The 22,544-nt window shown below is 36.6% G+C and overlaps 1 protein-coding gene and 1 long non-coding RNA gene across 10 annotated transcripts in view; one reads left to right on the top strand and one right to left on the bottom strand.

Moving 5' to 3' along the window:
- Window positions 1-22,544, bottom strand: part of LOC115941124 (uncharacterized) — an 81,357-nt gene that overhangs the window by 3,529 nt on the left and 55,284 nt on the right. The window lies entirely within an intron of this gene.
- The window catches only part of ABHD18 (abhydrolase domain containing 18), a 53,160-nt gene that overhangs the window by 13,306 nt on the left and 17,310 nt on the right, over window positions 1-22,544 (top strand). For 3 of the 9 annotated variants that reach the window (XM_081811911.1, XM_081811910.1, XM_081811909.1), the window contains 5 exons: window positions 4,328-4,428; window positions 12,038-12,116; window positions 12,221-12,307; window positions 14,223-14,248; window positions 21,808-21,946. In XM_081811911.1, coding sequence (XP_081668037.1) covers window positions 4,328-4,428; window positions 12,038-12,116; window positions 12,221-12,307; window positions 14,223-14,248; window positions 21,808-21,946 — 432 coding nt within the window. Of the gene's footprint in view, window positions 1-4,327; window positions 4,429-12,037; window positions 12,117-12,220; window positions 12,308-12,651; window positions 12,722-14,222; window positions 14,249-15,041; window positions 17,639-17,834; window positions 21,947-22,544 lie in introns of those variants that run through there. The other 6 variants (XM_031028699.2, XM_081811914.1, XM_031028703.2 and 3 more) reach the window with 6 other exon arrangements.

The following is a 22,544-nucleotide window of genomic DNA, read 5'->3' as shown; positions in this document are numbered from 1 at the left end:
AGTTCCTTCCTCTCCCTGTATTCTCCCCATCATTGTCTCTCTTGGTTTTTAAAAACCAAGATATAGGGGCGCCTGGGTGGCTCAGTCATTAGGCGTCTGCCTTCGGCTCAGGTCATGATCCCAGCATCCCAGGATCGAGCCCCGCATCGGGCTCCCTGCTTGGCGGACGCCTGCTTCTCCATCTCCCACTCCCCCTGCTTGTGTTCCCTCTCTCGCTGTGTATCTCTCTGTCAAATAAATAAAATCTTGAAAAATAAATAAGTAAAAACCAAGATATTTTCATCTGCCATGGAATTCACCCTTTTAAAGTGTGCAGTTCAGTGTTGTTGTTTTTTACTACATTCCCAAGATGTGCAATCATCACCACTATCATTACCTACTTCCAGAATATTTTTATCTCCCCCAAAAGACAGCATATACCCATTAGCTGTTACTTCCCACTTCCATACAGCCTTCTCCCTGCTGGCAGTCATTAGTCTGCTATTCTGTATGGATCCACCAGTTCTGGACATTTCGTATAAATGGAATCATTTAATATGAGGCCTTTGGTGTCTGGTTTATTTCACTGAACAAATTTTCAAGTTTCATCCATGTTATCTAACAATACCTCACTTTTTTATTGTTAAATAATATTCCATTGTATAGATATGTGACATTTTGTTTATCCATTTATCAGCTAATGGACATTTAGGTTTCTGCTTTTTGACTATTATGAATAATAATGCTATGAACATTCATGTGTAAGTGTTTTTGTGGATATGTGTTTTGAATTATTTAGATATATATAGGACTGGAATTTCTGGGTCATATGGTAATTCTATGTTTAACTTTTTGACAAACTGAAAACTGTTTTCCAAAGTGCACCATTTTACTTTTCTCACCAGCAGTGTATAATGGTTCCAATTTGTCCACATTCTCACTAATATTTGTATTAAACAGCCATCCTAGTGGGTGTGAAGTGTATTTTATTGTGATTTTTGATATGCCTTTCCCTTATGACTGTGATGTTGAGCATCTTTTCATGTGCTTATTGGCCATTTGCATATCTTCTTTGAAGAAATACCTATGAAATCATTGCCTTTTTTTTTTTTTTAAGATTTATTTATTTATTTTAGGGCAAGCAAGCGCAGGGCAGGGGACAGAGGGACGAGGGAGAGGGAGAGAAAGAATTTCAAGCACACTCCCCACCGAGTGTGGAACCCAACATGGGGCTTGATCTTGCCATCCTGAGATCATAACCTGAGCTGAAATCAAGAGTTGGACACTTAACTGACTGAGCCACCCAGGTGCCCCAAATCATTGCCTAATTTTTAACTGGGTTATTCATCTTTTTATTCTTGAGTTGTAGCTTAATTTTTAAATCTATATTACTTATGGCTCTAAAATCTCCTTTTTTTCTTACCGAATTGCCTGTTGTCCCAACATTATTTGTTGAATTATTACTCCCTTTCACATTAATCTGTGCTACCTCCTTTATCAAATAATTTATTCTTCTAAATTATACAAAAAGAAAACTTTAAAACCATAGTAGGAGGCACAAAGACTAAAATATAAAAACTTCTTGGATTAGAAATTTCATATCATACACATTGGGTCTCCTTACCATTTTCAAAAAACGCAGTGCAATCCTAGTTAAAATATTCAGTTTAGAACTAAAGTCTATAAAAGGATCCTGAAAGTATTTTGGGAAGAACCATGAGAGTATGAACAGATCAGGAATACCTAAAAAAGAAGAGTGTTAAGTAAAACCTAGTTCAGTCATTTACCAGTAGGTATTATAAAGCTGCAGCATGATCAAAACAGCAAGATTTAGTACAAATAAAAGATAGGCTGATAAGCATTATAAACAATGGCCAAATTGTGGAAACAGCCCAAGTGTCCATTGACCAATGAATGGATAAAGAAGATGTGGGGGATATAAATATACATCATGGAATATATATCATGGAATATTACTCAATCATAAAAAAGAATGAAATCTTGCCATTTGCAACAACATGGATGGAGCTAGAGAGTATTATGATAAGGAAAATAAGTCAGTGAGAAAGACAAATACCGTACGATTTCACTCATGTGGAATTTAAGAAACAAAACAAATGAACAAAGGGGAAAAAAAGAGAGGGAGGCAAAGAAACAGACTCTTAACTATAGAGAACAAGTTGATGGTACCAGAGGGGAGGCAGATGGAGGAATCGGTGAAACAGGTGATGGGTAGTAAGGAGGGCACTTGCTGTGATAAACACTGGGTGTTGTATGTTAAATGATGAATCACTAAATTCTACATCTGAAACTAGTGTTGCGCTGCATGTTAACTAGCTAGAATTTAAATTAAAACTTGGAAACTTAAAAAAAAACTGGAGGAGGGGCGCCTGGGTGGCTCAGTCGTTAAGTGTCTGCCTTCGGCTCAGGTTATGATCCCAGGGTCCTGGGATCGAGCCCCGCATCGGGCTCCCTGCTCAGCGGGAAGCCTGCTTCTCTCCCACTTATCCTGCTTGTGTTCTCTCTCTGGCTGTCTCTCTCTGTCAAATAAATAAATAAAATCTTTAAAAAAAAAAAAAACTGGAGGAAAAAAAGATAGGCTAATAAGAACAAATAAAGAATTGAAAATAATTTGCCAGGGTCGCCTGGGTGGCTCAGTCGTTAAGCGTCTGCCTGCAGCTCAGGTCATGATCCCAGAGTCCTGGGACTGAGCCCCGCATGGGCTCCCAGCTCAGCAGAGAGCCGGCTTCTCCCTCTCCCTCTGCTGCTCCGCCTGCTTGTGCTCTCTCTGTCAAATAAATAAATAAAATCTTTAAAAACAAAAAACAAAAAAAAACTTACTTTATGATAAAGTAGCATTTAAGTCATTTGCAAAAAGAAAATGTGGAGGGCGCCTGACTGGCTCAGTCGGTTAAGTGTCTGCCTTCGGCTCAGGTCATGATCTCAGGGTCCTGGGGCTTGGCGGGGAGCCTGCATCTCCCTCTCCCTCTGCCTGCAGCTCCCCCTGCTTGTGTTCTCTCTCTTTCTCTTAAATAAATAAATAAAATCTTTAAAAAAAATGTGGATTATTTAATATAAGATATTGACACTACTGGCTAGAATTTGTGTTTTAAAATGAGCTGGATATATATAGTATCTACAGATATAGTTTTTTGTTTCCAATTTTAATGAAAATATGTGGTGTTTACTGCTAATTTAATTTTGACTACTGACCTGATAAAGATTTTTTATTTTAAAAAAATAACTTGGCGGGGCACCTGGGTGGCTCAGCCGTTAAGCGTCTGCCTTCGGCTCAGGTCATGATCCCAGTGTCCTGGGATCGAGCCCCGCATCGGGCTCCCTGCTCTGTGGTAGGCCTGCTTCTCCCTCTCCCTCTGCCCCTGCTTGTGTTCCCTCTCTCGCTGTGTTTCTCTCTGTCAAATAAATAAATAAAATCTTTAAATATTAGCAAATGCCTTTGCTATGTATGTAAATATATATTTTCCCTATTTAATGTGTTTACATGACTCATTGCGTCAATGGATTTCTTAAAATGAGCCATTCTAATATATTTAACATCAAGTCAACCCTTATTTGATTTCGGTAAATTATTTTTACAGTTTCTTTGTAAATTGTTCTTATGGTTATTTTATATTTTTAAGTTCTTCCAACTAGTATTTTATTTTGACTTATTTCATGCTGTTGTACAAATGAGGTTTATTTATAGTTTACTTTTCCTTTTTTTTTTTTTTAAGATTTTATTTATTTATTTGACAGAGAGAGAGAGAGAACACAAGCAGGGGGAGTGGGAGAGGGAGAAGCAAGCTTCCCGCTGAGCAGGGAGCCCAATGCGGGGCTCGATCTCAGGACCCTGGGATCATGACCTGAGCCAAAGGCAGATGCTTAACCAACTGAGCCACTCAGGCACCCTCTGGTTTACTTTTCCAACTGGCCTGTAGTAAAGGATGTAAAAGGAAAAGAAATGTGTATAAAAGCCATGTCTTTAGAAAGCTGACTGGGAATGGGGGGCACCTGGGTGGCACAGCCAGTTAAGTGTCAGACTCTTGGTTTGGGCTCAGTCATGATCCCAGGGTTGTGAGATGAAGTCCCACGTTGGACTCTGCACTCAACACGAAGTCTGCTTGAGACTCTCTCTCCCTCTGCCCCTACCTGCTGAGCTTGCTCACTCTCTCTAAAATAAATAAATCTAAAAAAAGAAAGAAAGAAAGCTGATTGGGGCAAAAGAATATGTAGTCATCAGTGAAAAAAGGTTTTTAATTGACTAGAACTTTTTTTATAGGAAAACATGTATGATAGACCAAGATATCTTAGTCTACATGTATACATTTTGGTTTTGCTTTTCTTTTAGATTGAAGAGCAATCAGACTGTAAGATCCTAGATGGGCACTTTGTTTCCCCCATGGCCCACTATGTGCCTGATATAATGCCAATTGAATCTGTTATTGCAAGGTAAGAATTTTTAATCAGAAAATTAAAGTAGTAAGTTATTTTTTTATTTATAATTATAATAAAATCAATGCAATGTTATTTTGAATTGCTAGTATTAATTACAATCATTATTTGGCATTACTCCAATTAAACGTGGGTTGGGGTAGAATAAAAATACAGAGCTTTATAGTATGTATTCAAACTTAAGTTGTTATCACCTTAAAATAGATTTATAAATATATAATGATTTATATAAGCCTGATAGAACCACAAAGCTAAAACCTACTGGATAAACAAAAAAGAAATAAATCTAAGTGTACCTTAGAGAAAAATCATGAAATCACAAAGAGACAGAAAGAAGGAACAAAAGGATAATAAAACAATCAGAAAACAATAAACAAAATGGCAATAGTAAATTCATATCTATCAATAACCACTTTAAATGTAAATCAACTAAAATCTCTAATCAAAAGACTTCGAATGGCTGACTGGATTAAAAAGCAGGACCCAACTATATGCTGCCTATAAGAGACTCACTTCAGGGGCACCTGGCTGGCTCAGTTGGAAGAGCATGGGACTCTTATTCTCAAGGTTGTGAGTTTGAGCCCCACGTTGGGTGTAGAAAATACTTATGTAAGTATGTAACACGCTGAGCTTGCTTACTCTCTCTCTCTCTACTAAAGAGAGACTCACTTCAGATGTAAGGACATACACAGACTGAAAGTGAAGGGATGGAAAAAGATATTCCATGCAAATGAAAATCAAAAGAAAGTAGAGGTAGCTATATTTTACCGTACAAAATAGACTTTAAGACAAAGATTGGTAAGGAACAAGGAAGGTCATTATATAATGATAAAAGGATCAATCTAATGAGAGGATATAACATTTGTAAATATTTATGCACCCAACATAGGAACTAAATATATAAAAAAAAATTTAACAAACTTGAAGGCAGCAATACAATAACAATAGGAAGCTTTGATACTTGACTTGCAACAATGGATAGATAATCCATACAGAAAATCAGTAAGAAAACATTGAACTCAAACTATCCATTAGACCAGATGGACTTACCAGACATTCACAAAACACTGTATCCAGCAGCATCTTTTAAAATGCGCAGGGAGCATTCACCAGGATAGATCATATATTAGTCACAAAACAAATCTTAATAAATTTAAGAAATTTTTTTTTTAAGATTTTATTTATTTATTTGACAGAGAGAGACACAGCGAGAGAGGGAACACAAGCAGGGGGAGTGGGAGAGGGAGAAGCAGGCTCCCCACTGAGCAGGGAGCCCGATGTGGGGCTCGATCCCAGGACCCCAGGATCATGACCTGAGCCGAAGGCAGACGCTTAATGACTGAGCCACCCAGGCACCCCAAATTTAAGAAATTGAAATTATATCTAGCATCTTTTGTAACCACACTGGTATGAAACTAGAAACAAGAAGAAAACTGGAAAACTCACAAATATGTGTAGATTAAACAGCATGCTATTGAAACACCAGTGGGTCAAAGAAGAAATCAAAAGAGAAATCAAAAACGCCTTGGGATAAATGATAATGGAAATACAACATACCCAAATTTATGGAGTACAGCAAAAGCAGTTCTAAGAGGGAGGTTCATAGTGATAAACACCTACATTAAAAAAAAAGAAAGATCTTTTATAAAAATAAACAACCTAAGTTTACACCAGGAACTAAAAAAAGAACAAACTAAGCCCAAAGTTAGTAGAAGGAAGGAATTAGTATGGATCAGAGATGAAATAAATTAAATAGTGACTATAAAGATAATAGAAAAGATCAATGAAATTAAGAGCTGTGTTTTTGAAAAGATAAACAAAATAAACAAACTTTTAGCTAGGCTACCAAGAAATAAAGAGAGAGGTGTCAAGTAAAATTAGAAATGAAAGAGGAGCTGGGCGCCTGGGTGGCTCAGTTGGTTGGGCGACTGCCTTCGGCTCAGGTCATGATCCTGGAGTCCCGGGATCGAGTCCCACATCGGGCTCCCTGCTCGGCGGGGAGTCTGCTTCTCCCTCTGACCCTCCCCCCTCTCCTGCTCTCTCTCTCTCATTCTCTCTCTCAAATAAATAAATAAAATCTTAAAAAAAAAAAATTCATCTTTAAAAAAAAAAAAAAGAAATGAAAGAGGAGCCATTACAGTTGATATCACAGAAATAGAAAAAATCTAAGAGACCACTGTGAATAATTATACACCAATCAGTTGGATAACCTAGGAGAAATGGTTAAATTCCTAGAAATGTGCAACCTACCAAGACTTAATCATGAAGAATATAAAATCTGAACAGACCAATTACCCATAAGGAGATTTAATCAGTAATCAAAAATTTCCCAAAAAGACAAGTCGAGGACCAGATGACTACATTGGTGAATTCTGCCAAACATTTAAAGAAGAATTAATAATAATCCTCAAACTCTTCAAAAAAATTGAAGAGGAGGAAACCTTCTAAATTCATTTTACAAAGCCAACGTTACTTTGATACCAAAACCAGACAAGGAGGCCATAAGAAAAGAAAATTACAAGCCAGTATTCCTACTGAACATAGATGTAAAAATCCCCAACAAAATACTAGCAATCCAAATTCAACAATACACAAAAAGGATCGTATACTATGATTAAGTGGGATTTATCCCAGGGATACAAAGATGGTTCAACATCTGCAAATCAATCACTGTGGCATACCACATAGACAAAATGAAGGATAAAACTCCTATGTTGATCTCAATGGAAATAGGAAAAGCATTTGACAAAATTCAACATCCATTTATGATAAAAACTCTCAACAAACTTTTATAGAAGGAACATATGTCAATATAATAAAGGCTGTATATTAACAAGCTCATAGTTAACATCATACTAAATCGCGAAAAATTAAAATCTTTTCCTCTAATATCAGGAACAAGACAACTATGCAAACTGTTACCACTTTTATTCAACAGAATATTGGAAGTCCTAGCCAGAGCATTTAGGCAAGAAAAAGAAAAGCATCCAAATCAGAAAGGAAGAAATAAAACTGTCTCTGTTTACAGATGACAAAAACCCGCTAGAACTAATAAACAAGTTCAGTAAAGTTGTAGGATACAAATGCAATATACAAAAATCAGTTGCATTTCTATACACTAATAACAAGCCATCAGAAAAATTAGAAAACAATCCTATATACAGTTGCATCAAGAAGAATAAAATACCTAGGAATAAATTTAACCAAGGAGGTGAAAGGACCTGTACACTGCAAACTATAAGACACTGATGAAAGAAACTGAAGATGACACAAATAAATGGAAAGATATTCCATGCTCATGGATTGGAAGAATTAATATTGTTAAAAAGTCCATACCTTTGCAATCTGCAGATGCAATGCAATCTCTATCAAAATTCCAATGGTATTTTTCAAAGAAATAGAAGAAATAATCTTAAATTTTGTATGGAACCACAAGAAAACCTGACTAGCCAAAGCAATCTTGAGTAAGAAGAACAAATCTGGAGGCATCACACTCCCTGACTTCAAGCTATTATACTACAAAACCATAGTAGTCAAAAGAATATGGTGTTGGCATAAAAACAGACACATTGATCAATGAAACAGAATAGAGAGCCCAGAAATAAACCCACCGTATATGGTCAATTAATTTATGACAGAAGAGCCAAGAATGTACAGTGGGTAGAATCTCTTCAATAAATGGTATTAGAAAGACTGGACAGCCACGTGCAAAAGAATGAAACTGGACCAATATCTTGCACCAAACGAAAATTAACTCAAAATGGAGTAAAGACTTGAACATAATGCTGAAACTATAAAACTCCTAGAAGAAAATATGGGTGGTTACCTCCTTGACATCAGTCTTGGAGTTGATTTTTTGGATCTGACACCAAAGCAAAGGCAACAAAAGCGAAAATAAACAACTTGGGACGACATCAAACTAAAAAGCTTCTGCACAGTGAAGGAGACCAACAAAATGAAAAGGTGGCCTGTGAAATGGGAGAAAATATTGGCAAATCCTATATCTGATAAGGGGTTAATATTAAAATATATATATTTTAAATTTCTTTAAAAGATTTTCTTTATTTGACACAGAGAGAAAGCACAAGTAGGCAGAGCAGGAGGCAGAGAGAGAGAGAGGGAGAAGCAGGCTCTCCAATGAGCAGGGAGCCTGACGTGGGGCTCGATCCCAGAACCGAATGAGCCAATATATTTAAAAATTCATACAACTTGGGGAGCCTGGGTGGCTCAGTCGTTAAGCGTCTGCCTTTGGCTCAGGTCATGATCCTGGGGTCCTGGAACGAGCCCTGCATTGGGCTCCCTGCTCAGTGGAAAGCCTGCTTCTCCCTCTCCCACTCCCCCTGCTTGTGTTCCCTCTCTTGCTGTGTCTCTCTCTGTCAAATAAATAAATAAAATCTTTAAAAAAAAATGGGCAGAGGAACTGAATAGACATTTTCCAAAGAAGACATAAATATGGTCAACAATGCCTGAAAAGGTGCTCAACATCACTAACCATCAAGAAATGGTGTGGCATAAAAACAGACCCCAAAATACCAAATACCAGAAGCAAAACCACAATGCGATATTACCTCACACCTGTTAGAATGGCTATTGTTAAAAGACGAGATAACAAGTGTTGGTGAGGATGTGGAGAAAAGGGAACCCTTGGGTACTGTTGGTGGGAATGTAAATTGCTGTAGCCACTATGGGAAACAGTATGGAAGTTCCTCAAAAAATTTAAAGTAGAACAACCATATGATCCAGCCATTCCACTTCTGGATATTTATTTGAAGGAAACAAGAACGTTAACTTGGGAAGATACCTGTACTCCTATGTTCATTGCAGCATTATTTATAATAGCTAAAGCATGGAAACAACCTTAGCGTCCATCAATGGATAAAAGGATAAAGAAGTGGTATATATAGAGAGAGGGTACAGTATCATCCAGACAAAAAAAAAAGAAGGAAATTCTCCCATTTGCAATTACATGGATGGACCTTGAGACCATTATGCTAAGTGAAATAAGTCAGACAGAGAAAGATGAATACCATATGATCTCACTTATATGTAGAATCTAAAACAACAACAACCTTGTACTCACAGATACAGAGAACAGACTGGTTAGTTGCCAGAGTTGGAGGTGGGGGGGGTGAAATGGGTGAAAGTGGTCAAAAGGTACAAACTTCCAGTTATAAAATAGATAAGTCTTGAGGATGTAATAACAGCATGGTGACTATAGTTAATCTAAATACTGTATATTTGAAAATTGCTATAAGAGTAGATCTTTTTTTTATTTCATTTTATTTTATATATATTTTTTTCTTTTTTTAATTTAAATTCAATTAATTAATATATAATGTATTGTTTCAGGGGTACAGGTCTGTGATTCAGCAGTCTTATATAATACCCAGTGCTCATTACAACACGTACCTTCCCCAATGTCCATCACCCTGTTACCCCATCCCCCTACCCCCCTCCCCTCCAGCAACCCTCTGTTTCTTAAGATTAATAAGAGTCTCTTATGGTTTGTCTCCCTCTCTGGTTTCATCTTGTTTCATTTTTTCCTCTCTTCCCCTATGATCCTCTGCCTTGTTTCTTAAATTCCTCATATCAGTGAGATCATATGAGAGTAGAGCTTAAAAAAGTGATCATCACAAGAAAAAAGAATTTTGTAGCTATATGTGGTGATGGATGTTAAATAAACTTATTGGTGATCATTTCACAGTATATACATATATCAAATCATTATGTTACACACCTTAAACTAATAATATATGTTTATCTTATTTTTTAAAAAGAGAGATTTTAGAAGCTAAAAATGGGAAGCCATTAAGATCTATATAGATACTTCCCCTACCTCCCTTTCCTGCATGCTTCATGGTCTCTTATCTCTGCTTTATGACCCATGTCATTTCTCTGTGGGTAGGTTAGCTTTCTCTGTTTCTCATGCAACTGAGAAAAAATAGCTACCACACCTCTGCAAAGCTTTCATGTCCAAGAGCTCAACAGAATCTAGAGTCTGTCTTACTTCCAGATTACCAAAAGAACAAATCTTATTGCCCTAATTTGGCCTACTCCAGACCCAATCAGCTCTAGCAAAGAAGCTCACATGAACTATATCCATTTATCATGGGGCACTGGAAGGTACTCTGTGAGAATATACTATAATAAGAGTAGACAGACTAATTAATGAGCCTCTACTAAATGAGTGGTCATTATTACTGTAATAAAAGATTTCTATTAATTTAAAGCTATTCTCCATAATGAAGCCTCTGTATGCACTGCTATGGGACAGAAGGAAGAAAAAATAGCAGCAATACCCAGCATTCTATGGAAAACATTTTTAAATGTTTTCATTTCCCACAAATCATCAAAATATCAAGAAGCAGGATAGTTCTGAGAATGCAAAACAAAGCAGAGTGGCTAACATTGCTAGTTTTATGAGAATAAAAATTAAGAGTTAGTTGTCATGAGCACAAAACAGAAATAACCATTGAATCCTTCTAAATGTACTTGTCTATGTTCTGTATTAAATAATTTATTTTTATTTTTATTTTTTTAAATTTATTTATTTGAGACAGAGAGAATGAGAGAGAGAGAGCACATGAGAGGGGGGAGGGTCAGAGGCAGAAGCAGGCTCCCTGCCGAGCAGGGAGCCCGATGCGGGACTCGATCCAGGGACTCCAGGATCATGACCTGAGCCGAAGGCAGTCGCTTAACCAACTGAGCCACCCAGGCGCCCTTAAATAATTTATTGATAACAGATAACTAGTGATATTGTCCCCTGTCCAAGCAAAATAATTTCAGAATTGAGGTTTATGTTGCCTGAGAATGCAGCTACCCAAGGTCAAACCTTGAGCTGACTGAGTGTAGTATTATACTATGATAATAATTCTAAAATATCTACTGCTAGGGAAATTAAAAAGACAAGTAAATCAGTTTGGGAAGATAAAGTTCTGAAGATGAATGGTGTTGATTGTTGCACAACGTAAATGTACTTAATGCCACTGAACCATACAACTTAAAAAAGGTTAAAATGGAAAATTTTATGTTATATGTATTTTATCACAATTAAAAAATAATTTCTATAGGAAAAAAAATTAAATGAAAGGCGAAATACTACAGTAAGAAGATGACAAATAGAGAAAACTGTTTTTTTTCTGCCGTGGATTGCTTTTACAGTCCAAATTGAAAAACAGAATCGATAACAAACTATTTTATTGATACATCAGCAGCTTGTACAACTAAGCATTATTCCTACAACGAGAAGAAGCAGAGCTATCTAAAGAGTTTTTTTTTTTCTAAGACTTACTCATATATATTAATATCTCGGCAAAATAGGAATATTTCATTATGCATTTATAAAGTTGTGGTATTGAACAAGGTAAAAATGATTACAATAAATTCTATGTTCATATTGTACTGAATGTTTTAATATGCTAACACAAAGCAAATTTATAATATCTTAGTTGCCTTTGTGCAAACATTAATTAATCATAATTTGAATGTCAAAATTCTGAATGATCTTTTCTCCCAAATAATTTAATTATGTAACTTTTACAAATTTGAAAGTTTGAGTTAAAAACCTTTTAAAGAGAATTTCACAGATCTTTTTTATTTTAAATAGGTTCCAACTTATTGTTCCTAAAGAATGGAACAGCAAATATAAACCTGTATGCATTCATCTTGCTGGAACAGGAGATCATGTAAGACTCTATTATAATGCCTTAATCCCTAATTTGTTAACATAATTGTGTAACACAGATGTGGTTATTATATTCTTTAAGTATGCCATCTTTTCTTTCCTTAGCATTACTGGAGACGACGAACACTAATGGCTCGTCCTATGATTAAAGAAGCCCGAATGGCTTCTTTGTTGTTAGAAAACCCTTATTATATCCTTTTGTGATACCTAGAAATCTTTCATTTATTGATTAATAGATTTAGTCATCAAAAGGAATGATAGATAGTAACCAGCTTTTCTAAACCAGTTAAATTTAGTTGTCAGTTCAGAAATATTTAAGAGTGAAAAATTGTTTCATGCCTTTAAAAAACCAATGTAGGGATTATGGTTCTACTGTATAATAAAGATAAATTGTACTTCTTTTTCTTATAAAACTTATGCTGGATTTTAATATTAAGTCAAATGTTTGCTATTAAGGAAACCCTCATGTTTTAAATGCATTAACATTTAAGTCATCAGTTGAGGTTTAGAACAGTACTTAACTTAACTTTCAAGATGACGTCAGACTATTCCCAGAAGAAGAAACGAAAGTGATGCACAGATATAAAGAAATGTTCAACGTTGCTGGTAATAAGAGAAATGTAAAGTTAAAGCAACATTACCAAAGATTTAAAAAATAAAACACAATAGTTGTGAGGCTATTGTAAAAAAAATAGGCATTCTTATTATTAATGGCTGTGAAAACCAGTTTAATCCTCTGGGAAAGCATTTTTACCATCTGTAACAGGAGCCTTAAAAAATTTTGTCCCTTGACTTTGATTTTGATTCTTGGAAATTTATTCTAAGGATAAAATACTAAGAAAAGAGCAGCACCAGGGACGCCTGGGTGGCTCAGTCGGTTAAGCGTCTGCCTTCAGCTCAGGTCATGATCCCAGGGTCCTGGGATTGAGTCGCACGTCGGGCTCCCTGCTCCACGGGGAGCCTGCTTCTCCCTCTGCCTCTCTCTCTCTCTATCTCTCATGAATAAATAAATAAAATCTTAAAAAAAAAAAGAAAAGAAAAGAGCAGCGCCTGGGTGGCTCAGTCAGTTAAGGGGACGACTGGATTTCGGCTCAGGTCATGATCTCACGGTTTTAAGATTGAGCCCTGCATTGGGCTTAGGCACTGGGCGTGGAGCCTGCTTAAGATTCTCTCTCTCCCTCTCCCTCTGCCCTGCCCCCATCTCTTAAAAAAAAAAAAAAAAACTAAGAAAAGAGAAAGTGATAGAAAACAAAAAAGATATTTATATAGCTTTATGATAGTAAGACATTAGGAATAGCTTAAGTGTCTAATAATAGAAAAAGAGTTGAGTAAATTGTGGCTCATAATATTAGAATATTATGCAGTTGGTTATGTTTTTTGCTCTACCACTTTAGTATCCGTATGACCTCAGATGTGTTACTTAACCTTTTAACTTCAATTTTTTTGTTGGTAAATGGGAATAATCTCTGAAGTTATTCCTAGTATTAAGTACTTAATACTGTCTAGAATGGTGCCTGGTAAATAACAAACATTCAGTAAATTTTAATGGTTAGTTATTATTAAAAAGTTTACAGTAATTTATGAAAAGTACAGTGCAAAAATAGGAAACAAAACTCTGTGGTATGACAGAAAAACCTAAAAACAGAAAATCCATTAAAAAAAACTGCATAAGGAAAAAATACTGGAACTACACCAAAATATTAATATGGTTGTCTGTAGATGAAGTAGTTTTTCTTCTAATATGCTTTTCTGTATTTTCTAGATTTTCTCTAATCAACATATAAAAATGAAAAAAAAAACTTCATTTACAAAATTAAGTTGAAGATTGTACAACCCTGTGGATATACTAAACATATTAAACTGTACCCTTAAAATGGGTGAATTGTATGGTATGTGATATCAATAAAGCTGTTTTTAAAAAGAAAAAAGAAAAATAATCAAGTTGAAAAACCTGAGAACTCAACAGCGTATTTGAGATAACTAGAAAATAGTTATTTCAGTATCAAATTGTGTTCAAATGTAACTATTTTGCTTAAGTTAATGTGTTTTGAGACACAGACTATATTTAATTATTTTAAAACTTTCTCTTTGACCCACATTTTTAAATGGCTGCAGGAAGCCCAAAGACCAAATGTAAGTATGTATCACCTTCACTTTTGTAGTCTTTATACCAAATTAAATTAAAAACTTTTGTTAGTCTTCGGTTAATCATTTCTAAATTTAACAAGCAGATGTTATTTGGGGAAAAAATTCTGTTATAAAACTGTAGTAGGAATGTTGACTTATTTTTATTTTAAGCTTTTTCACTTAAAATGTTTGATAAAGAGATAAATAAGAAATTTTGAATAGACTGATGGAATATATGTTTTATTTGTAAAATGGTAACTGAAGAAATGTTAAAACATTTTCCTTCTTAAAGTACATTTACTTCGTAAAATTAAACACCACTCTTTATTCTTACAATTTATGGTGTGGGTAATCTAAAGATAATCTCTTTTTGGTCTTTCAAAATGATGAACTTTGAAGGCGATTTTTTTGCATTTCCATAATCTATATATTGTGTTTGGTTTTGAGTCACTGAATAAATGTTTGATCTAAGATACTGGGAAGATAGCAACAAAAAGACAAGGTCCTTACTGTCATAGAGCTTATATTCAAGAATGGGAGATAGGTAAAAATAAGTAAGATGATTTTGGATATTTACCAATGCCACGAAGAAAATAAAGCAGGGAAATCAAGTAAAGAATAATAGGGCGCCTGGGTGGCTCAGTTGGTTGGGCGACTGCCTTCGGCTCGGGTCATGATCCTGGAGTCCCGGGATCGAGTCCCGCATCGGACTCCCTGCTCGGCAGGGAGTCTGCTCCTCCCTCTGACCCTCCCCCCTCTCATGTGCTTTCTCTCATTCTCTCTCTCTCAAATAAATTAAAAAAAAAAAAAAATCTTTAAAAAAAAAAAAGTAAAGAATAATAGAGGGTAAGTGCAGAGTTGGAAAAGTATTAGATATGAGGACATGACATAATGGGAAGGAGCCACCCAGGTGAAGACCTGGAGGAAGCCTCAGAGGACGAATAAATGAAAAGCCTGATATAAGCATGAGGTGGGAGAGTAGTATAAGATGAGGTCAGAAATGAGGGCAAGGGCAGATTTATGAAGAGCCATGTGCTTTGAATTTTACTGTCAATGCAGTAGGAAATCTTTGGAAGACTTTAAGCAGAGGAATGATCTGATTTGTGCTTTTAAAGGCTCATTTTGGCTTACTGGGACAAGAGTAGCAGCAGAAAAATTAAATAGGAAGCTATTGCAATAATGCAGGGAAAAAACAACTTTAAGATAGTGGCAGGGGAAATGGAAAGAAGTTCTAATGGATTTGAGATATAATTTAGAAGTTGAAATAAGACTTGATAACTTATGAATATTGTTGGTAAGAAATCAAAAGTTCTGACTTGCACGTGTTAAATTAGTGATGTCTGTTAGATCTGCAGGTGAAGTTAAGTAGGGAGTTGGAAAGTTCTGGAGAGGTAGATTTAGAAGTCACATGTTCCATGTGGTCATGACATGGAAGAGATATAGATGAAAGTGAGGTACATTGGAAGCAAACCTATATCCTATGAAGGATAGTTTAGAATAAACTTAGTGAGGGGCGCCTGGGTGGCTTAGTCTGTTAAGTGTCTGAATCCTGATCTCAGCTCAGGTCTTGATCTCAGGGTTCTGAGTTCAAGTTCAAGGCTTGGAGCCTACTTTAAATAAACAAACAAACAAACAAGCATACATATATATGTATAAGTTATACACACACACACACACATATATAAAAGAATAAACTTTGTGAAATGTGAAAATTAATGTCCAAGCTAAAAGTTAAAGAATTCTTACTCTGGGGATTCCTGGGTGGCTTAGTCGGTTAAGCATCTGCCTTTGGCTCAGGTCATGATCCCAGGGTCCTGGGATTGAGTCCTACATCAGGCTCCTTACTTGGCAGGGAGCCTGTTTCTCCCTCTGCCTGCTTCTCCCTCTGCCTGCTGCTCCCCCCCTGCTTGTGTTCTCTCTCACACAAATAAGTAAATAAAATCTTTAAAAAAAATGAATTAAAAAAAAAAAAAAGAATTATTACCCTGGAACCAAGTTCTGAATTCAGAACTAGGCATGTCATTTTTACCCTGTTTATTGGTGCTTAAAAACCCAAAAGAGTTTATTGAGTTGTAGTTAGAGGCAGCATGGGTTTAATGGAAAGTCTTTGACTTTGGAGTCACACAGACATAGGTTGCAATCGTAACTTGCCATTTAATAATTGTATGACCTTGGTCTAAGTATCTGTTACCTACCTCATTTATAAAGTGGAAATACTATATAATTTCTTCCATACAGAATTGATGTGAGAGTCGTGTTTATAAAATATTCTATCACATATCATATATCCAAGAAATATAATATTTGATTTTTTTCAAGTAATTCATTGTAAGAAATGGCTTGCAATTTAAATAATAAACAGTTATTTTTTATCTCTTTTTAAAAGGCATCTTATGCCTATTTTCAGTGCTTAAACATTTTGAAACTGGGTCCACTGTTATAACTACTGTCCCAGAACCCCACATCGGTAACTTTTAGATAAAAGAGCAAACTGAGGTGTACCTGGGAATTCAAACTTCCATACCAGGCCAAAATAAATAATCAGGGGAATTATGTGATAATAAATAGAAAATTGGAATGATGATAAGAAAATATAAGGATACATGGGCTCTTTTATGAGGAAGTACATGTATGATCTGTTTTGACAGATTTTCCATAAATTCTGCCTTATGGAACTTAGAGCTCTGAGAGGATGTGGTAGAACAGTGGATATAAGCTCTTTGGGGGCAAGAATTCTGTTTTTCATAACTTGGCATTCTTATGACACCTAGTTGTTTGTGCATAATCACGCTACATATACATATAATAAACAACCATTGATAAAATGAATTTTTGTACACCTTGACAAGGTTTCATCCAGAAGCCAATCATGTATGTCTTTATATGAACTAAATTTTGAAAATAGACTCTAATTTGGACACTTCAGTAATAAGATAGTAGTATTTTTTATCACTATACAGGCATACCCTGGAGATATTGTGGGTTCAGTTGCAGACCACCGTAATAAAGGGAATATTGCAATAAAGCAACTTAAATGAATTTTTTGGTCTCCAGTGCATATAAAAATTATGTTTACACTATACTGTAGTCTGTTAAGTGTGCAATAGCATTATGTCTAAAAAAACAGTGTACATACCTTTATTTAAAAATATTTTATTGCTGGGGCACCTGGGTGGCTCAGTCGTTGAGCATCCGACTCTTGATTTTGGCTTGGGTCATGATCTCAGGGTCGTGGATCAAGCCCTGTATCAGGTCTCCCTGCTCAGTAGGGAGTCTGCTGTTCTCCATCTCCTGCTGGCCCCCCATCTCTCTCTCACTAAAATAAATAAATGGATCTTTAAAAAAATATATTTTATGACTCCCAGTTATGGAATGAATAAGTCACAGGAATAAAAGGTACAGCATATCAGTTGGTTAAGCAACTGCCTTCGGCTCAGGTCATGATCCTGGAGTCCCGGGATCGAGTCCCGCATCGGGCTCCCTGCTCGGCAGGGAGTCTGCTTCTCCCTCTGACCCTCCTCCCTCTCATGCTCTCTGTCTCTCATTCTCTCTCTCTCAAATAAATAAATAAAATCTTTAAAAAAAAAAAAAGGTACAGCATAGGGAATATAGTCAGTGGTATTGTAATAGCGCTATATGGTGACAGATGGTAGCTACACTTGTGGTGTGCATAGTATACCATACAGACTTGTCAACTCACTATGTTGTACACCTGAAACTAATGTAACATTGTGTATCAACTACAATAAAATAAAATAAGCTTTATTGCTAAAAATTGCTAACCATTATCAGAGCTTTCAGCAAGGCATAATCTTTGCTGGTGGAGGGTCTTGCCTCAGTGTTTATGGCTGCTGACTGATCAGCGTGGTGGTTACTGAAGGTTGGGTGGCTGTGGTAATTTCTTAAAACAATAATGAAGTTTGCCACATCAATTTACTCTTCCTTTCACAATTTCTCTGAAGCATGTGATGCTGTTTCATAGCACTTTACCCACAGTGGAACTTTCAAAATTGGAGTCCATCCTCTCAAACCCTGCCACTGATTTATCAACTAAGTTTATGTAATATTCTAAATCCTTTGTTGTCATTCAGCAATTTTCACAGCATCTTCACCAAGTTTAGATTCCATCTCAAGAAAGCATTTTCTTTGCTCATCCATAAGAAGCAATTCCTCATCCATTAAAAGGTTTATCATGAGATTGCAACAATTCAGTCTCATCCTCAGGCTTTACTTCTAATTCTAGTTCCTTTGCTATTTCTACCACATCTGCCGTTACTTACTCCACTGAAAGTCAAAGTCATCCATGAGGGTTGGAATCAAATTCTTCCAAACTCCTGTGAATGTTGATATTTTGACCTCTTCCTGTGAATCACAAGTGATCTTACTGGTATCTAGAATGGTGACCCCTTTCCAGAAAATTTTCAATTGGCTTTGCCCAGATCCATCAGAGGAGTCACTGTCTATGGTAGCTATAGCCTTATGAAATGCAGTTCTTAAATAGTAAGACTTGAAAGTCAAAATTATTCCTTTACCCATGGACTGTAGAATGGATGTTGTGTTAGCAGGCCTGAAAATATTAATCTCGTTGTACATCCCCATCAGAGCTCTTGGGTAACCAAGTCATGTTTTGGAAGGAATCTTTTTTACTGAGCAAGTAGGTCTCAGCAGTGGGCTTAAAATATTCTGTTACCATGTTGTCAACAGATGCACTGTCATCTAAGCTTTGTTCCATTTATAGGAGAAGGCATAGTAGATTTAGCATAATTCTTAAGAGCTCTAGGATTTTTGAAATGGTAAATGAGTCCTGGCTTCAACTTAAAAGACACCAGCTGCATTAGCCCCTAACAAGAGAGTCAGCCTGTCCTTTGAAGCTTTGAAGCCAGGCATTGACATCTCCTCTCTAGCTATGAAAGCCCTAGATGGCATCTTCTTCCAACAGAATGCTGTTTTTCAACATTGAAAATTTGTTGTTGAAGGGCGTCTGGGTGGCTTGGTCAGTTGGGCATCTGCCTTCTGTTTGGGTCGTGTTCCCAGGGTCCTGGGATTGAGCCCCACGTACGCCTCCCTGCTCAGCGGGGAGCCTCCTTCTCCCTCTCCCTCTGCTTCTCCCCCTGCTTGTGCTCAATCTCCCTCCCTCTCTCTCTGTCAAATGAATAAATAAAATCTTTAAAAAAAGAAAGAAAGAAAGAAAATCTATTGTTGGATTTGGTGGCCCAGTTGGTTAAACTTCTGACTTCTGATTTTGGCTCAGGTCATGATCTCAGGGTCATGGGATCGAGCCCTGCGTCAGGCTCCGCGCGCTGTGGGGAGTCTGCTTGAGGATTCTCTCCTCCCTCTCCCTCTGCCCCTCCCTCCACTTGCATGCTCTCTCTCTCTCAAATAAAATAAATAAAATTAAAAAAAAAAAGAAAATCTGTTATTTAGTGTAGCCCCCCTCATTAATTATCTTAGCTAGATCTTCTGGATAACTTGGCTGTAGCTTCCACATCAGCACTTACTGCTTCAGCTTTCACTTTTATGTTATGGAGATGGCTTCCTTTCTTTTCTTTTTTTTTACGATTTATTTTATGGAGAGTGTGCGAGAGTGGGGGAAGGAGCAGAGGGAGAGGGAGAGAATCTCAAGTAGACTCCCCACTGAGTGTGTAGCCTGAAGTGAGGCTTAATCTAGGAACCCTGCGATCATGACCTGAGCTGAAATCAAGAGTTGGTCGCTTAACCAACCGAGCCACCCAGGTGCTCTGATGCCTTCCTTTCTTAAACCTCATGAAGCAACCTCTTTTTTTTTTTTTTTTAAGATTTTATTTATTTATTTGACGGAGAGAGAGAGCACGCACAGGCAGGGGGAGTGACAGGTAGAGGAAGAGGGAGAAGCAGACTCCCCACAGAGCAGGGAGCTGGATGCAGGACTTGATCCCAGGACCCTGGGATCATGACCTGAACCGAAGGCCGCAGCTTAACCAACTGAGCCATGCAGGCACCCGAAGCAACCTCTTTTAGCTTCAAACTGTTCTTCTGCAGCTTCCTCACCTCCTCAGCCTTCATAGAATTGAGAGGTAGGGCCTTCCTCTGGAATAGGCTTTGGCTTAAGGGAATGTTGTGGCTGTTTCGATTTTCTATCTAGACCAGTAAAACTTTCTCTGAATCGGCAAGAAGACTATTTTGCTTTCTATTTTGTGGGTTTACTGGAGTAGTACTTTTAATTTCCTTCAAGAACTTTTCCTTTGCATTCACAATTTGGCTGTTTGCTGCATGAGGCCTAGCTTTTAGCCTATCTCAGCTTTTGACATCCCTTCCTCACTGAGTTTAATCACTTCTAGCTTTTGATTTCTATTCATTTGTTTGTTTGTTTGTTTTTATTTTTTTTTAAGATTTTTTATTTATTTGACAGAGACACAGCGAGAGAGGGAACACAAGCAAGGGGAGTGGGAGAGGGAGAAGCAGGCTTCCCGCGGAGCAGGGAGCCTGATGCGGGGCTCGATCCCAGGACCCTGGGATCATGACCTAGGCCGAAGGCAGATGCCCAACGACTGAGCCACCCAGGCGCCCCCCCCTAAAAAAATCATTTAAGTACTTCTAAGGAAATGTATTTATATGTAAAATTAATTTCTAAAGACAGGAAATTCTAGTTGAATTGGTCTTTAAGTTAATCAAAACATGTATTTTTATAAAAAATTACTTTTCCAACCAACTTTTAATTATAAAATAAATAAGTCATGGATTTGAAAAGTACAGCACGGGGAACATAGTCAAGAATATTGTAATAACATTATATAGTGACAGATGGTGACTACAATTACCATGGTGAGCACTGAGTAATGTATGTGTGTGTGTGTGTGTGTGTGTATCTGAAACTAATATGTATGTTAATTATACTACAATTAAAAAAATTTTCTGGTCGATTATATTCATAAATTGTGTATTTTGTGGAAATAAGCAACATATTTAAGATTTTGGAAATACATGAGTATTAGGTTAAATTCTTTTACATTGCTTTTTAAAAAATCTTCTGCTTTAAATTCTATTGTAATAATAGGAGGGACAAGTATGAATTGGTTTTTTCTAACAGTTTTTTTTTTTTTAAGATTTTTTATTTATTTATTTGACAGAGAGGCACAGCGAGAGATTGAACACAAGCAGGGGGAGTGGGAGAGGGAGAGGGAGAAGCAGGCTTCCCGCCAAACAGGGAACCTGACGCGGAGCTCGGTCCCAGAACCCTGGGACCACGACTGGAGCGGAAGGCAGACGCTTAACGACTGAGCCACCCAGGCGCCCCTTTAACAGTTTTTTTAAGTGCTATCAAATAAATATTATTTCCTGGGCTTCAAAATAGTTAAATAATTGAAATTCAATAAAGATTCAATAAAGAGCATATATAGCTTTTAAAAATAAGTTTTAATTAATTGTAGAATAATGTTAGCACTTTAATTCCATCAATTTATTCCATTGTTTTACTTAGCTAATCCGTCCTTTAAAAGAAAAACAGGAAGTCTGGCTGCCTGTTGTAAATTTGCATATGTTAAAATGTAAATACATAAATAATTTTCTCTTTTGTCTTGTGAGGCTAGAAGGTCCAGCTTAAAAAACGTGTCTGACCTTTTTGTGATGGGAGGAGCTCTTGTTTTAGAATCTGCAGCTCTCTTGCACTGGCTAGAGAGAGAGGGTTATGGACCTCTAGGAATGACCGGAATATCCATGGGAGGACATGTAAGCCTTTTAATTTCAAGTGATATTTAATTGTGATTATGTTCATAAAATCTAGAGAATGTAGTTATTTTAAAATTTTACTTTAGGTGTGGAATTAATTTTAGTTTTGGCAAAAGCAGAAACAGGTTTCAAACTTTTGTTCCAATTATGATTTTTTTGGTATGATTTATGTAGACATTGATTGTACTACTTATTTCACAGCTATAGCTCAGATATTGGATTTAATATTTTATTAAAAGTTGATTTTAAAAAAAGAAAATAAAAGTTGATTTTTATAAAACTTACCTTTTCACATCTCAAGTATAAATATGCTGTTAAATTGGTGAAGATAACGAATGTGGAAAATACTTTTCATTTATCTCTTATCTCTATCCCCAGGGTCACCAACCTATTTTACTTTGTCTTCTAGAGTGTACTAAAACAGCCTCCTAATTGGTTTCTCTGTGTCTCGTCTTTTCTCTCATTAATCTTCTTCTAAGTTTTTCTCCACACCATAACTAGAGTGATTTTCCTAAATCTCATCTGTGTTCTCTCCTACTTAAAACCTGCCAAAGGCTTGCTGTTGCACTGGGCTCTAGCTATGCTGGGTGCTAGCATC

Source organism: Leptonychotes weddellii, chromosome 2, assembly GCF_054177405.1.
Source record: "Leptonychotes weddellii isolate Sample4059 chromosome 2, ASM5417740v2, whole genome shotgun sequence".
NCBI classification, from domain to species: Eukaryota; Metazoa; Chordata; class Mammalia; order Carnivora; family Phocidae; genus Leptonychotes; species Leptonychotes weddellii.
Note: the sequence above shows the minus strand (reverse complement) of the source record. Positions and strands in the feature narration are given on the sequence as shown.